The following is a 15,953-nucleotide window of genomic DNA, read 5'->3' as shown; positions in this document are numbered from 1 at the left end:
GTAGGGTTCAACCAAACGTTCCAATCTCCAAAGGATTCAATCTCTACAATCTAAAATACTTCGAACTATTTGTAAACGCTCCATTTTATGTCTCCCAACCTGGACTATACACACTGGACCTTAACATTCCTTTTGTCACACAAGTCGCTGAAAACACGATACAGAAAACTCCACTTCAACCTGCAATCTCATATAAATCTTCTAGCTCAAAAATCTTTCTTCTAGAACTCTTTCTGATAACCCGGACAAGACGCCTTCAAAAGACAGTGGCCTCATGATTTCCTCTCCAGTGAAGAGAGTGACTAACCATCTAATATTTGGGAGTGTTACCGCTGGGTAACTTGTCCACTCGTTACTTATCATTTATTACTCTATTGTATCATTGTTAATTATAGCGCTAACGCGCTGATTGTAGCACAATAAACGCAAAAAAAATAAAAAAAAAATTAATCCCTTTTTTTTTTGTATTTTCTGCCAAAACAGGTTGAAGTTAAAGGTTTGAGCGGACCAATAGAATTTAAAGAAGGTAGACGTATACAGTTCAAATTGGACGTAGTCAAATTGAAACAACATTCAGTAGTTAAAGTAGGCGAATGGTCGCCATCGTCAGGACTGAATATTTCAGATAATGCTGCATTTTTCGATACAGCAAACATGAACGTTACATTAGTTGTAATTACAATATTGGTAAGTGATAATTTTTTGTTTTTTTCATTTAATTTAAGTAATTTGTGTGTTTCTCCTTGTTTAAAAACAAAAAACAGGGTTACCAACTTATTACTGTAATTTCTAAAATTCCCTCTATTATAAAAAAAAAAACTAGTCAAAAATAAAACACTACTCTTTTAGGAATGGCCATTTGTTATGATGCATAAAAATCGAACTCTAACTGGGAATGATAGGTTTTATGGTTTCTGTGTAGATGTTTTATCAATTATTGCTAAAGAAGTTGGTTTCGATTATATAATTGAATTGGTACCAGATCGTAAATATGGAGCCCAGCATCCAGTTACTAAACAATGGAACGGTATCGTTGATCATCTAATTAAACATGTAGGTTTTTGAGTTTATTTTTTTAATTTAAATTTTTGTTTTGAATTTTATTACCCTCCCCCCCTTTACCTAGTATTCTAAAATTAATATGTGTGTTTGAATCGTAGTTTTTTTTGTAATTAATTGTAATTAATTGTAATTGTAATTTAATCTAAAAAGAGTATTGATAATAATTATGTTTGAATAATAATGCAATTGCCAATCAGTTTATTCTTAGAGGTGTTTTTCTTATTTTTATTTCTTCAAGTTTGAAGTGGCAGATATCGTCGCGATATTTGAAGAACAATTTTTATTGGGCGATAAATCAAGAGACTAAACCCGAATCCTTACAATAAACGCAAGATCGCTGGAGAATCATATTTTAAAACATGAAAACGGTTAAACGATTTACTTTTTTAAGGGTTTTCCTCCACGATAGAGGGATTTCCCTTACTTATTCTAAGCCTTACGAGTCCCTATGGCTGTGGTAGAGGAAAAAAAGTCTCCCGTAAAATAAAACTGTCACCAAATTGTGGCATTATTGGAGAGATCCCAATTAGTACAATATCCTCTATAGACTTGTTCACTTTTTTTTTTAAGTTCTCCTTGGGGATTCTGAACCCCAATTCAGAGCTCTGGATCCATTCTGCTCTTTTTCTTGTGGCTGTGTGGGCCATCTCAGTTAATTGTGCTTTAAATTCTTTTAAAACAAACCATGCTAACTCGAACGAACGCTTTGATGACATCCTTGATGCTGGAAAGGATATTTCCTGTCCCCAGTTAAACTGGACCCCAGCTTCTTATTGTATGAATTCCAGCAGCGGAAGGATGCTGGGAAATTATCTTAGGCTTTGTTCTTGGCTTCCAACCATGTTCAGCACCACTGTCCTCAGGGTATCTTCTGGACACATCCCCGTGTACCATAGTAACCAACAATGGGAACATACCCATGTTCTTCTCGGCCAGATGGAGCACTATACTCGTATATACAGGGTGAATCAGTAAGTAATGTCCATAGGCCTACTGTGTGTAGTACATCTAAAGTGGAGTTCAATGACGTATTAGCCAACTTCATATTTTCCACTGTTCTTGAGTGACGTCACGTTTTCTCTAAAAACATTACTTTTTTCCAATAAAAATGTTATTACCCAGAAAGTATTAGTCCGAATTCGATTCTGATGACACGGTTAGAAAGACAGATAACTTTTCTAAAAATTGATTCCATTTCGAAGCATAAGTTATTCTCCAAACAGCCTCAATCTTCCTCCGAATGCTGGAAAAATAAAAGTAATTGAAATTTTTAAGAAAACTCATTCAGCCCTTATGTGATCATTATCAAACCTAGGTGCTGGCACTTTTTATAAAAGTTTCCTTGTCTAATGGGGCTTTAATGGATTACTTTTATTTTTCCAGTATCCAGGAAGAAGATTGAGGCTGTTTGGAGAACAACTTACGCTTCGAAATGGTATCAATTTTTAGAAAATTTATCTGTCTTTCTAACCGTGCCATCAGAATCGAATTCCGACTAAAACTTTCTGAGTAATAACATTTTTATTGGAAAAAGGTAATGATTTTAGGGGGTAAAAATTAAGTGACGTCACTCAAGAACAGTGGAAAATATGAAGTTGGCCAATACGTCATTGAACTCCACTTTAGATGTACTACACACGGTAGGCCTATGGACAATACTTACTGGTTCACCCTGTATATACATCCATTTAAAACGCACCAATCGCTAATAACTTTTTAGGAAAGCGGAATTCCGAAAAAAAACCCATGAAGTAAACTAACTATATGTTTTTTCGGTCTAGTTTTCAAATTTTCAATCCCCAATGCTTCATCCCCATTTTTGGCGGAGTTACGGGCAAAAACCTGATCGGGGTTTGATAAGGACCACTGGTTTTGATTATAAAAACTGCATAAAAAATTGTGAAAAATGCCGTTAACCCCGTATCAATATCCCTAATATTAGTTGAGATATTTAAGATCTAAGTTACAAATTTTATCTTATTCGTGATCTGGTTTTCAATATTAATTTTGCCACCAGAAATACACCGTTTTGGGGAGGTCCTCTGAATGCAAAAATTTGTTATTGGTGACGCAAAGAACAAAAATAATAATAATTGAAGATTTTAAAGAATTTAGTGCACTGTAATGGTTGTGGGTGAATCAGGATAAATTTGTTTTCATCATTGTCAAAATCAGTGGTCCTTAAGATTTTTTCCGGATTTCCACAGTAGAGAGGATTTGGCGGTTCTGGCGCACCTAAAATACAAAATGGCGGCCATCCCCTCCCCTCCCACCCCCTCCCCCACCCCTACCCCCACCCCTCCTTATTGACCAATCATCGATTTCGACGAGGGTTTAAGCCACGCCCCCTACCCCCACCCCACCTTATTGACCAATCATCGAACTCGACGAGGGCTTTAGGCCACGCCCCTTCCCCCACTCCACCCTTTAAATCGACCAATCAGCGAATTCGATGACACCCCTTTTACCCCCACTCCTACCCCCACCCTTCTTAATAGACCAATCAGCGTATTCGACGACATCCCTTTACCCCCACCCAAGCCCTACTCCTATCACATGACACCTACCTTTACCCCCACCACCTCTAGGTCGTCGTATTCGTTGGCCTCTTAAGCTCCTCCTACAAGATGGCGTCTCTTCTAACAGCTGTAGTACACAAGATGGCCGACCTCGTACCAGCTGATGACCACAAGATGGCGGACCTCATACCTCCACCCCCCTCGCCCATTGATAGACAGGAGGGGATTTTTTTTTTTAATTATTTTTACTTACCTGGGATTCGATCCTACAACCTTCGTACTGATAGACACGTCATCTGCCCCAGTCGGCCACAGTGGTAGTCTCGCTTACTCTAGTTTTGAATGTTCTCTTATGTTTTAACTTGGAATTATTTTTTAAAAAATCTAACCCCCCTCACCAAGAATTTTTTTTTTTTTTTTATTTAAATTACCCCCACTATCACAAAAATATTTAACTTAAATAAAAATGGATAACCTCACTTTAGGTAATAGAAAAAACTATTTACTTACCCCCTCCACCTGGACTGCTTCCGTTGCTGATGACGCGACCTACACTCACTGAAAACTAAACCCGAACTGGCATTTGGACTGCGATACTAGCATTAACCCCCCACCACAATTACGTCACACTCTAACTAGCCAATAGAATTGCATCTTTTTTTCCAACTGATTGCCTCTCTGGACAGGTCTCTGTAGCAAGCCACCCCCTTTCCCTTCCACATCTTTTATCATAGCTGTTAATTTATATATATGCCAACATAGCTGAACATGCTCCAACAAGTCTGGACATGTAGCCAGCTGTTTGAACAGGCAAGTAAAAGTAATGATGACTCATACCATTGTCATATCCTCAACGAGCACAAACATGCTCCAACAAGTCTGGACATGTAGCCAGCTGCCTCTTTCGCTTTAACCGTTTTATTATTTCCGTTTACCAACTATACAAACCTGTATGAACATATCGTTATAGTCTCAATAGGATGACACGTATGATTACCTGAACATGCTCCAACAAGTCCGGACATGTAGCCAGCTGCCTCATTCGCTTTAACCGTTTTTTTGTTATTATGAAGTTAAAAGTAAATTGAACTTTGAACTTTCATATATCTTATTATTTCAGTTTACCAACTATACAAACCTGTATGAACATATCATCGGTGTAGTCTCAATATGTGTGATTACCTGAACATGCTCCAACAAGTCTGGACATGTAGCCAGCTGCCTCTTTCGCTGTAACCGTTTTTTTTTTGTTATTATGAAGTTAAAAGTAAATTGAACTTTGAACTTATTAATAAAATATAAATAAGTTTTAATTAACTTTTCTTTATTTATCTCTTTATTTGTATATGGCTTAATATTGCTCAACTTGCATGACTGAGCATGCCCTGTTTGTATTGGTCAGTAACTAACTGGTATCTCCCACCCTTGGGTATGACGTCACTTATAGTTAACCAATAGCATTTCATGTTTTTACTAATAATCGATTATCATAATCGATCCTTCTGAGGAAGCATTTATAAAGGAAAAAATTAAATTTATGAAAAAAAGTTTTCAAAGTATAAATTTTATTTAAATTCTGTCATATGCGCTGCATTTTTTTTTAATATTTTTGAATAAATACAGAAAAAAAATAATAAGAACTTATTATGACGCAACTTGTTGCAACCTTATCTAATTACCATGTCTTCCGTTTACATACAAACCTGTATGAACATATCGTTGTAGTATTAATATGATAAGTCATATTATTTCCGTTTTATTTATATTTTTGAATAATTATAGAAAAAAATTAAAACATTATGACACAACTTGTTACAACCATTTTTTTAATATTTTTGAATAAATATAGAAAAAATAATTTACACTGCTAACTTAATCAACTGCGCATGCGTAAACTACAGTCAATTGTACCAGCTGTTTTAAATAAGAAAATAATTTACACTGCTAACTTAATCAACTGCGCATGCGTAAACTACAGTCAATTGTGTGATACCTTAATACAGCAGGCAGTTGCAATATCGATTATTCCTATCGATTATCACATTGACTATATGTATTGATTAATATCGATTTATTTCTTAATTCAAGTAATTAATATATAACCACTGCTATTTAAATAAGAATATGTTTTACACTGTTAACTTAATCATCTGCGCATGCGCAAACTCCAGTAAATTGTGTAAGACCTTAATACAGAAGGCAATTGCACCCAAATACATATGCGCTGCATTTATTAATATTTTTTTTGAAAAATTAAATAAAAATTGAACTTATTATGACGCAACTTGTTGCAACCTTAACTAATTACCATATCTTCCGTTTACCAACTATACAAACCTGTATGAGCATGTCCTTTTTGCCCTGCTTTCTTGCCCTAATAGAATGATTCATATTATTTCCGGTTATATTTAATAATTTATTTACCTTAACCCCATAAAACTTTCCTGTAATTTTAAGTGTAAAAAGGAAAAATACGAATGAACAAACATTAATTAAAACATTTTATTTTTATTTAAAGGAAAAAATTAAATTAAAATAAATTATAAATTAAATTTATGAAAAAAAAATGCTTAAAAAATTCTTGCTCTGCCTGTAAGCATGCCTGTATGAGAATTTCTTCCTCATCTTTTGAGGAGGATAATAACTTGCGCTGTTCTGCCCTTTGCAGCGCCTGAAAGAAATAATAACAAATATTTTGTTATAATTTATATTAAGATTAATATAAGACAAAAATGCATTTTTATTATATTGATATTTAATTACTTTTGTCCAAAATTCATCTTCATCATCACTACTACTACCGCAGTTGGGCCAAAGGGCCTCTACAGGGTTGGGGGTTGAATTCCAATCCCAATTGGATATGTCCTGGGCATAGGTCTGAGAAATATCAATAATAATTATTATTTTATTACTATTTGCCTATTTATTAATTAAAATTACCTATTGAGAGAAAGTATTAATTATCACTTACTTGCATTAAATAGGAGTCTGTTGCTTGATCCATATTTGTTTTAAAAATGAACCGGAGTCAAGATTAAAAATGAACTATATTGTGCCTAGCAAGAGATTAACATGCCTGCACATGCCAGGCAAAACATGCAAGCGCAGGTCTGAAAAGTTTTGTGTCTGTGCTCCACTAAAAAAAGGGCCTGCTCTGACATGCCGTTTTCAGACTTTTCTTTTTAAATATCATTATTTTTTTAATAATTTATTTTATTTCATTATAATGTATTTATTCAAATATTTTATTATTTTATTTTCATGTTATTCATTTTTTTTTTCAATGTATATTTTTTTTATATAAATTATTTTATTTTATTATTTATTATTTTATTATCACTAGCAAGAAAACAGGGGAAGAAAAAATGAAATAAAAATTTTCTAAATGCAATTTTTTTTTTTATTATTAAAAAAAAGAAATTAGAGATATTCACATTTTTTTTTTTAATATAATCATTTACATTATCAGTTTAACCATTACTTATATACAAACATCTTTTATACAAATACAATACATATATTAAAATTAAATTTTTCTTAATACATTTGAAATTAATATCCAATGTGAAAGAGCATATACATGAAAATGGGTACACATCGTCGGAGTCTTGTTATGAAGAAGACACTGAGTACCATCGTTAAATGGTCTTAATTGGGAAATTTGAGGGCAATCGAATTCTTCTAGGTTGATTACGTTTCCACAATAATGATTTAAAAATTGTTTTTTCTGGAGTCCTTTTACAAAGATTTTGTTGTAATGGGTAAGATGTTTGTGTAGAATAGCATCTAATTCCACATAGTCCACCTCTCCTTCTTCCCATTTAATTTGATGAAAATTTCTAGTTAACCATGAATTTACTCGGTAACTGAATGCATTTAATGACAGATTTTCTGGCGGTTTAAACAACCAGTGTCCACTTGAAAGATTCTCCATGTCTAAAATAGACAATTCTTTCACGATATACAGTTTTGAGTTGTCTATGAAGCACTGCATGTCTACGACACACGCACCCGACGAGGTCATGATTGCAATTGATACAACTGAATGAAATTTTTAATCGAACTGGCTTGTCTTAACATGTCCCAACGTGCACAAACATGGTATTGCAATTGATACTTCTGAATGAAATTTATAAGTAACTGGCTTGTCTTAACATGTCCCAACGTGCACAAACATGGTATTGCAATTGATACTTCTGAATGAAATTTATAAGTAACTGGCTTGTCTTAACATGTCCCAACGTGCACAGACATGGAATTTATTACATTTTCCTCTAAATAATTAAAATATTTTTTTTTTTTAAACTTAATTTTTCTTTAATTTTTTTTTTTTTTAACTAAATTATTTTTTTAATAATTTTATAACAGAAATCTTGCACTAAAAGTATTATTTAAAAAAAATATATATCTTCCAGTTTTACATAAATTAATTTCTTCCATTTTTTTAAACTAAATTATTTTTTCTTTTTTAATTTTATAACAGAAATCTTGTTTTAAGAGTATTATTTAAAAAAAAAAAAATATATCTTCCAATTTTACATAATTTCTTTCATTTTTTTTTTTTTTTTTTTTTTTTTTTTTTTTTTTTTTTTTATATATCACATAAAAATAAAAATAACTTAAATAAAAATAAAATTAAAATAACACTTAAAAGAATTCCAAATCATATCGGCGATTTTTTATTCCTTTATAGAGCAAAGCTATTTTTCTGTTTGTAACATCATACTCGTCGATAATTTCTTTCGTAAACATGTCGGTGAATCTATTTGGCAGGAAAACTATATTTGGTTCGTCCTCAAACTGTGTAGGTCCAACATACGATCTGATGTGTGCTATTATGGCTTTTCCATATTTAGTGTTAATCTTATCAAATTTAACTATTTCATAGCTAACTCCTACGCGAAGGTCGGCAAGCCTACCAATCTGTGAGGAGCTTTGGTTAGCATCGTTGAGGTACGCTGCCAAAGTCGACATCTGAAGGGAATTTTGAAAAAAGTACATATGTAATTAGAAAAATAATATTTTAATTCAATCACTGTGAAGTGTATAAAGATTTATGTAAGTATAAAATAGTAGTATAAATACTTACTTTTAAGTATTGATAAAATTTAATTTAATCCACCTGGGTCGAGTTCTAGAGAAGAAATGATGTTGAATCCTTTATCCTATACCCCCACTACCAGTCACAAAGCCGACATGTCAGTGCAAGTCTAATAACTAGTTCAAAATTCAATTGCTAATACAGTTGTGCATAAACATGTTTACACCTGCATAGACCTGATTAGCTTCAGTAATCATTTAATGCATGGATTTTGTAAATTGTACGGAATACAAAAGTAATGATAGTAGTTTTAAGCACTCATTGTACATAATTTATTTTGTCTCTCAATTAAGATTACAAAGTAGAATATAAATATAATTACCATTAAAACTTGAAGTTGCTCAAAGAACAAAATAATGTTATTATCCAGAATATGGTCAAATATTATGGAATTTTGTACAGATTCTTAAGATTTAGCAATAAATGCAAGTGCTTATCATCGTCGTTGAAGGTTAATACTACTTTTTTCATGTCTCACCAGATTTTATTATAGGTGCTTGGAAAAAATTATGATTATGAGTTTTTTAAAAGAGGGTAGGCATGAATGAATACATAACTCAAAAGGTAGCGTACTATTTTTTCATATCTTAGGAAAAAACTGTCACTAAATATTTTCTTATTCTTTTTTCTGGTGTTCGTGTCGTTTATGGCGAATGAAGAAGGATGGATGGATGAGATCTAGCAGTTGTTGCCTAAAGGTTGGAAATGATTCACTCTTAAGAGGACTCCATCGAACTTTTTGATTGTCCATCCACTTTCCTTAAGTGAGGATTCCTCCATTTCGGAAATCATCTTATCAAAGCCTTCTCTTAGAGACTTTTCAATAGAGGAGTCTTTGCAAATTATCTTGTTTTTTTGTCTTGAATGCGCAATTAGTTGTTTCCTCTTTCATATTTTCAAATGTAGCCTCCAAAACCAAATTATATTTTATTGCGGTTTTATCGCCATCCATGGCACTTTCAATCAGTCGATGCAATGTTTCTTGCTTACCTGCTAGAAACTCCATTACATCAACTTCTCCAGAGCACGGTATGAAGAAGGTTCTCAGAGTTCCACCAAACGACGATTCCACTTCGTATAATTGTCCTTGTGCGGCGTCCAATCGTGCTTTTTTGGTTAAGTTGGCCGGCGCTTTCTGTCCACAGCTACGAATGTGACAGTTTAAAGTTTTCTTAGTAGAATAAAACTCGCCGCATGCCACACATTGGAAACGAGTCTGACGCTTCAGATATGTTTTTTCATGGCGTTTTTTTTTTTTTTTTTTTGGAAAATGCTCTTGAAAATATTTTATTGCAATGGCTGCATTCAAAAGACATAATGATAGAATTATTTGAACAAAGTTTAAAAATTAAGAAACAAATCTGTAACAAATTGTATGCTCAACTTAAGAATGTATGAATGCTGTAGCTTAGTAGATATAATTGCGGTTCTTGAAATCAAAGGGTTTAAGTGTACAAGTGTCTAACGAATTAACAGCTTGCGCACAGTCATAGAACTAATAAAAAATGCATACTTCGCAACACTTTTATCGTGCAAGGGATTAAAATCGATATTAGCGTTTCTGTCGGCAAAAAATAATAAATAAATCTAAGATCTGAACTGGTCGTAACATGCATGTTATAGCCCCCCCCCCCAACCACTAACTTAGGTTAGGTTATGATAGTGTAAGTTGCATTTGATTAGGTTGGGTTAGGTTAGGTTAGGTTAGGGTTAGGCTAAGTTATCGAATTTAGCCTATTTAATTGTAAATTGTATTAAATTCGATAACTTAGCCTAACCTAACCTAACCTAACCCAACCTAATCGAATTTAACAGTACTAAATTGTATTTAATTGTAAATTCGATAACGTAGCCTAACCTAACCTAACCTAACCTAACCCAACCTAATCAAATGCAACTTACACTATCATAACCTAACCTAAGTTAGTGGTTGGGGGGGGGGGCTATAACATGCATGTTACGACCAGTTCAGATCTTAGATTTATTTATTATTTTTTGCCGACAGAAACGCTAATATCGATTTTAATCCCTTGCACGATAAAAGTGTTGCGAAGTATGCATTTTTTATTAGTTCTATGACTGTGCGCAAGCTGTTAATTCGTTAGACACTTGTACACTTAAACCCTTTGATTTCAAGAACCGCAATTATATCTACTAAGCTACAGCATTCATACATTCTTAAGTTGAGCATACAATTTGTTACAGATTTGTTTCTTAATTTTTAAACTTTGTTCAAATAATTCTATCATTATGTCTTTTGAATGCAGCCATTGCAATAAAATATTTTCAAGAGCATTTTCCAAAAAAAAAAAAAAAAAAACGCCATGAAAAAACATATCTGAAGCGTCAGACTCGTTTCCAATGTGTGGCATGCGGCGAGTTTTATTCTACTAAGAAAACTTTAAACTGTCACATTCGTAGCTGTGGACAGAAAGCGCCGGCCAACTTAACCAAAAAAGCACGATTGGACGCCGCACAAGGACAATTATACGAAGTGGAATCGTCGTTTGGTGGAACTCTGAGAACCTTCTTCATACCGTGCTCTGGAGAAGTTGATGTAATGGAGTTTCTAGCAGGTAAGCAAGAAACATTGCATCGACTGATTGAAAGTGCCATGGATGGCGATAAAACCGCAATAAAATATAATTTGGTTTTGGAGGCTACATTTGAAAATATGAAAGAGGAAACAACTAATTGCGCATTCAAGACAAAAAAACAAGATAATTTGCAAAGACTCCTCTATTGAAAAGTCTCTAAGAGAAGGCTTTGATAAGATGATTTCCGAAATGGAGGAATCCTCACTTAAGGAAAGTGGATGGACAATCAAAAAGTTCGATGGAGTCCTCTTAAGAGTGAATCATTTCCAACCTTTAGGCAACAACTGCTAGATCTCATCCATCCATCCTTCTTCATTCGCCATAAACGACACGAACACCAGAAAAAAGAATAAGAAAATATTTAGTGACAGTTTTTTCCTAAGATATGAAAAAATAGTACGCTACCTTTTGAGTTATGTATTCATTCATGCCTACCCTCTTTTAAAAAACTCATAATCATAATTTTTTCCAAGCACCTATAATAAAATCTGGTGAGACATGAAAAAAGTAGTATTAACCTTCAACGACGATGATAAGCACTTGCATTTATTGCTAAATCTTAAGAATCTGTACAAAATTCCATAATATTTGACCATATTCTGGATAATAACATTATTTTGTTCTTTGAGCAACTTCAAGTTTTAATGGTAATTATATTTATATTCTACTTTGTAATCTTAATTGAGAGACAAAATAAATTATGTACAATGAGTGCTTAAAACTACTATCATTACTTTTGTATTCCGTACAATTTACAAAATCCATGCATTAAATGATTACTGAAGCTAATCAGGTCTATGCAGGTGTAAACATGTTTATGCACAACTGTATTAGCAATTGAATTTTGAACTAGTTATTAGACTTGCACTGACATGTCGGCTTTGTGACTGGTAGTGGGGGTATAGGATAAAGGATTCAACATCATTTCTTCTCTAGAACTCGACCCAGGTGGATTAAATTAAATTTTATCAATACTTAAAAGTAAGTATTTATACTACTATTTTATACTTACATAAATCTTTATACACTTCACAGTGATTGAATTAAAATATTATTTTTCTAATTACATATGTACTTTTTTCAAAATTCCCTTCAGATGTCGACTTTGGCAGCGTACCTCAACGATGCTAACCAAAGCTCCTCACAGATTGGTAGGCTTGCCGACCTTCGCGTAGGAGTTAGCTATGAAATAGTTAAATTTGATAAGATTAACACTAAATATGGAAAAGCCATAATAGCACACATCAGATCGTATGTTGGACCTACACAGTTTGAGGACGAACCAAATATAGTTTTCCTGCCAAATAGATTCACCGACATGTTTACGAAAGAAATTATCGACGAGTATGATGTTACAAACAGAAAAATAGCTTTGCTCTATAAAGGAATAAAAAATCGCCGATATGATTTGGAATTCTTTTAAGTGTTATTTTAATTTTATTTTTATTTAAGTTATTTTTATTTTTATGTGATATATAAAAAAAAAAAAAAAAAAAAAAAAAAAAAAAAAAAAAAAATGAAAGAAATTATGTAAAATTGGAAGATATATTTTTTTTTTTTTAAATAATACTCTTAAAACAAGATTTCTGTTATAAAATTAAAAAAGAAAAAATAATTTAGTTTAAAAAAATGGAAGAAATTAATTTATGTAAAACTGGAAGATATATATTTTTTTTAAATAATACTTTTAGTGCAAGATTTCTGTTATAAAATTATTAAAAAAATAATTTAGTTAAAAAAAAAAAAAATTAAAGAAAAATTAAGTTTAAAAAAAAAAAATATTTTAATTATTTAGAGGAAAATGTAATAAATTCCATGTCTGTGCACGTTGGGACATGTTAAGACAAGCCAGTTACTTATAAATTTCATTCAGAAGTATCAATTGCAATACCATGTTTGTGCACGTTGGGACATGTTAAGACAAGCCAGTTACTTATAAATTTCATTCAGAAGTATCAATTGCAATACCATGTTTGTGCACGTTGGGACATGTTAAGACAAGCCAGTTCGATTAAAAATTTCATTCAGTTGTATCAATTGCAATCATGACCTCGTCGGGTGCGTGTGTCGTAGACATGCAGTGCTTCATAGACAACTCAAAACTGTATATCGTGAAAGAATTGTCTATTTTAGACATGGAGAATCTTTCAAGTGGACACTGGTTGTTTAAACCGCCAGAAAATCTGTCATTAAATGCATTCAGTTACCGAGTAAATTCATGGTTAACTAGAAATTTTCATCAAATTAAATGGGAAGAAGGAGAGGTGGACTATGTGGAATTAGATGCTATTCTACACAAACATCTTACCCATTACAACAAAATCTTTGTAAAAGGACTCCAGAAAAAACAATTTTTAAATCATTATTGTGGAAACGTAATCAACCTAGAAGAATTCGATTGCCCTCAAATTTCCCAATTAAGACCATTTAACGATGGTACTCAGTGTCTTCTTCATAACAAGACTCCGACGATGTGTACCCATTTTCATGTATATGCTCTTTCACATTGGATATTAATTTCAAATGTATTAAGAAAAATTTAATTTTAATATATGTATTGTATTTGTATAAAAGATGTTTGTATATAAGTAATGGTTAAACTGATAATGTAAATGATTATATTAAAAAAAAAAATGTGAATATCTCTAATTTCTTTTTTTTAATAATAAAAAAAAAAATTGCATTTAGAAAATTTTTATTTCATTTTTTCTTCCCCTGTTTTCTTGCTAGTGATAATAAAATAATAAATAATAAAATAAAATAATTTATATAAAAAAAATATACATTGAAAAAAAAAATGAATAACATGAAAATAAAATAATAAAATATTTGAATAAATACATTATAATGAAATAAAATAAATTATTAAAAAAATAATGATATTTAAAAAGAAAAGTCTGAAAACGGCATGTCAGAGCAGGCCCTTTTTTTAGTGGAGCACAGACACAAAACTTTTCAGACCTGCGCTTGCATGTTTTGCCTGGCATGTGCAGGCATGTTAATCTCTTGCTAGGCACAATATAGTTCATTTTTAATCTTGACTCCGGTTCATTTTTAAAACAAATATGGATCAAGCAACAGACTCCTATTTAATGCAAGTAAGTGATAATTAATACTTTCTCTCAATAGGTAATTTTAATTAATAAATAGGCAAATAGTAATAAAATAATAATTATTATTGATATTTCTCAGACCTATGCCCAGGACATATCCAATTGGGATTGGAATTCAACCCCCAACCCTGTAGAGGCCCTTTGGCCCAACTGCGGTAGTAGTAGTGATGATGAAGATGAATTTTGGACAAAAGTAATTAAATATCAATATAATAAAAATGCATTTTTGTCTTATATTAATCTTAATATAAATTATAACAAAATATTTGTTATTATTTCTTTCAGGCGCTGCAAAGGGCAGAACAGCGCAAGTTATTATCCTCCTCAAAAGATGAGGAAGAAATTCTCATACAGGCATGCTTACAGGCAGAGCAAGAATTTTTTAAGCATTTTTTTTTCATAAATTTAATTTATAATTTATTTTAATTTAATTTTTTCCTTTAAATAAAAATAAAATGTTTTAATTAATGTTTGTTCATTCGTATTTTTCCTTTTTACACTTAAAATTACAGGAAAGTTTTATGGGGTTAAGGTAAATAAATTATTAAATATAACCGGAAATAATATGAATCATTCTATTAGGGCAAGAAAGCAGGGCAAAAAGGACATGCTCATACAGGTTTGTATAGTTGGTAAACGGAAGATATGGTAATTAGTTAAGGTTGCAACAAGTTGCGTCATAATAAGTTCAATTTTTATTTAATTTTTCAAAAAAAATATTAATAAATGCAGCGCATATGTATTTGGGTGCAATTGCCTTCTGTATTAAGGTCTTACACAATTTACTGGAGTTTGCGCATGCGCAGATGATTAAGTTAACAGTGTAAAACATATTCTTATTTAAATAGCAGTGGTTATATATTAATTACTTGAATTAAGAAATAAATCGATATTAATCAATACATATAGTCAATGTGATAATCGATAGGAATAATCGATATTGCAACTGCCTGCTGTATTAAGGTATCACACAATTGACTGTAGTTTACGCATGCGCAGTTGATTAAGTTAGCAGTGTAAATTATTTTCTTATTTAAAACAGCTGGTACAATTGACTGTAGTTTACGCATGCGCAGTTGATTAAGTTAGCAGTGTAAATTATTTTTTCTATATTTATTCAAAAATATTAAAAAAATGGTTGTAACAAGTTGTGTCATAATGTTTTAATTTTTTTCTATAATTATTCAAAAATATAAATAAAACGGAAATAATATGACTTATCATATTAATACTACAACGATATGTTCATACAGGTTTGTATGTAAACGGAAGACATGGTAATTAGATAAGGTTGCAACAAGTTGCGTCATAATAAGTTCTTATTATTTTTTTTCTGTATTTATTCAAAAATATTAAAAAAAAATGCAGCGCATATGACAGAATTTAAATAAAATTTATACTTTGAAACTTTTTTTCATAAATTTAATTTTTTCCTTTATAAATGCTTCCTCAGAAGGATCGATTATGATAATCGATTATTAGTAAAAACATGAAATGCTATTGGTTAACTATAAGTGACGTCATACCCAAGGGTGGGAGATACCAGTTAGTTACTGACCAA

General features: G+C 31.8%; 1 protein-coding gene and 3 long non-coding RNA genes across 6 annotated transcripts in view; 2 read left to right on the top strand and 2 right to left on the bottom strand.

The window, feature by feature from the left end:
* LOC141454926 (glutamate receptor ionotropic, kainate 2-like) overlaps window positions 1-15,953 on the top strand; it is a 381,268-nt gene that overhangs the window by 291,469 nt on the left and 73,846 nt on the right. For all 3 annotated transcript variants that reach the window (XM_074129632.1, XM_074129631.1, XM_074129633.1), the window contains exon 9: window positions 484-687. In XM_074129632.1, the coding sequence (XP_073985733.1) occupies window positions 484-687 (204 nt within the window). The remainder of the gene's footprint in view (window positions 1-483; window positions 688-15,953) is intronic.
* Window positions 4,018-5,385, bottom strand: LOC141454933 (uncharacterized). The gene is made up of 2 exons (XR_012459050.1): window positions 4,720-5,385; window positions 4,018-4,529 (listed from the first exon to the last, which is right to left on the bottom strand). It is a non-coding gene; the product is annotated as an uncharacterized lncRNA (long non-coding RNA).
* LOC141454931 (uncharacterized) lies at window positions 6,220-6,768 on the bottom strand. The gene is made up of 2 exons (XR_012459048.1): window positions 6,345-6,768; window positions 6,220-6,252 (listed from the first exon to the last, which is right to left on the bottom strand). It is a non-coding gene; the product is annotated as an uncharacterized lncRNA (long non-coding RNA).
* Window positions 14,162-14,710, top strand: LOC141454929 (uncharacterized). The gene is made up of 2 exons (XR_012459046.1): window positions 14,162-14,585; window positions 14,678-14,710. It is a non-coding gene; the product is annotated as an uncharacterized lncRNA (long non-coding RNA).

This window comes from Rhodnius prolixus, unplaced genomic scaffold (assembly GCF_049639745.1).
Source record: "Rhodnius prolixus isolate KJV_2025 unplaced genomic scaffold, Rpr scaffold_15, whole genome shotgun sequence".
Taxonomy (NCBI): Eukaryota; Metazoa; Arthropoda; class Insecta; order Hemiptera; family Reduviidae; genus Rhodnius; species Rhodnius prolixus.
Note: the sequence above shows the minus strand (reverse complement) of the source record. Positions and strands in the feature narration are given on the sequence as shown.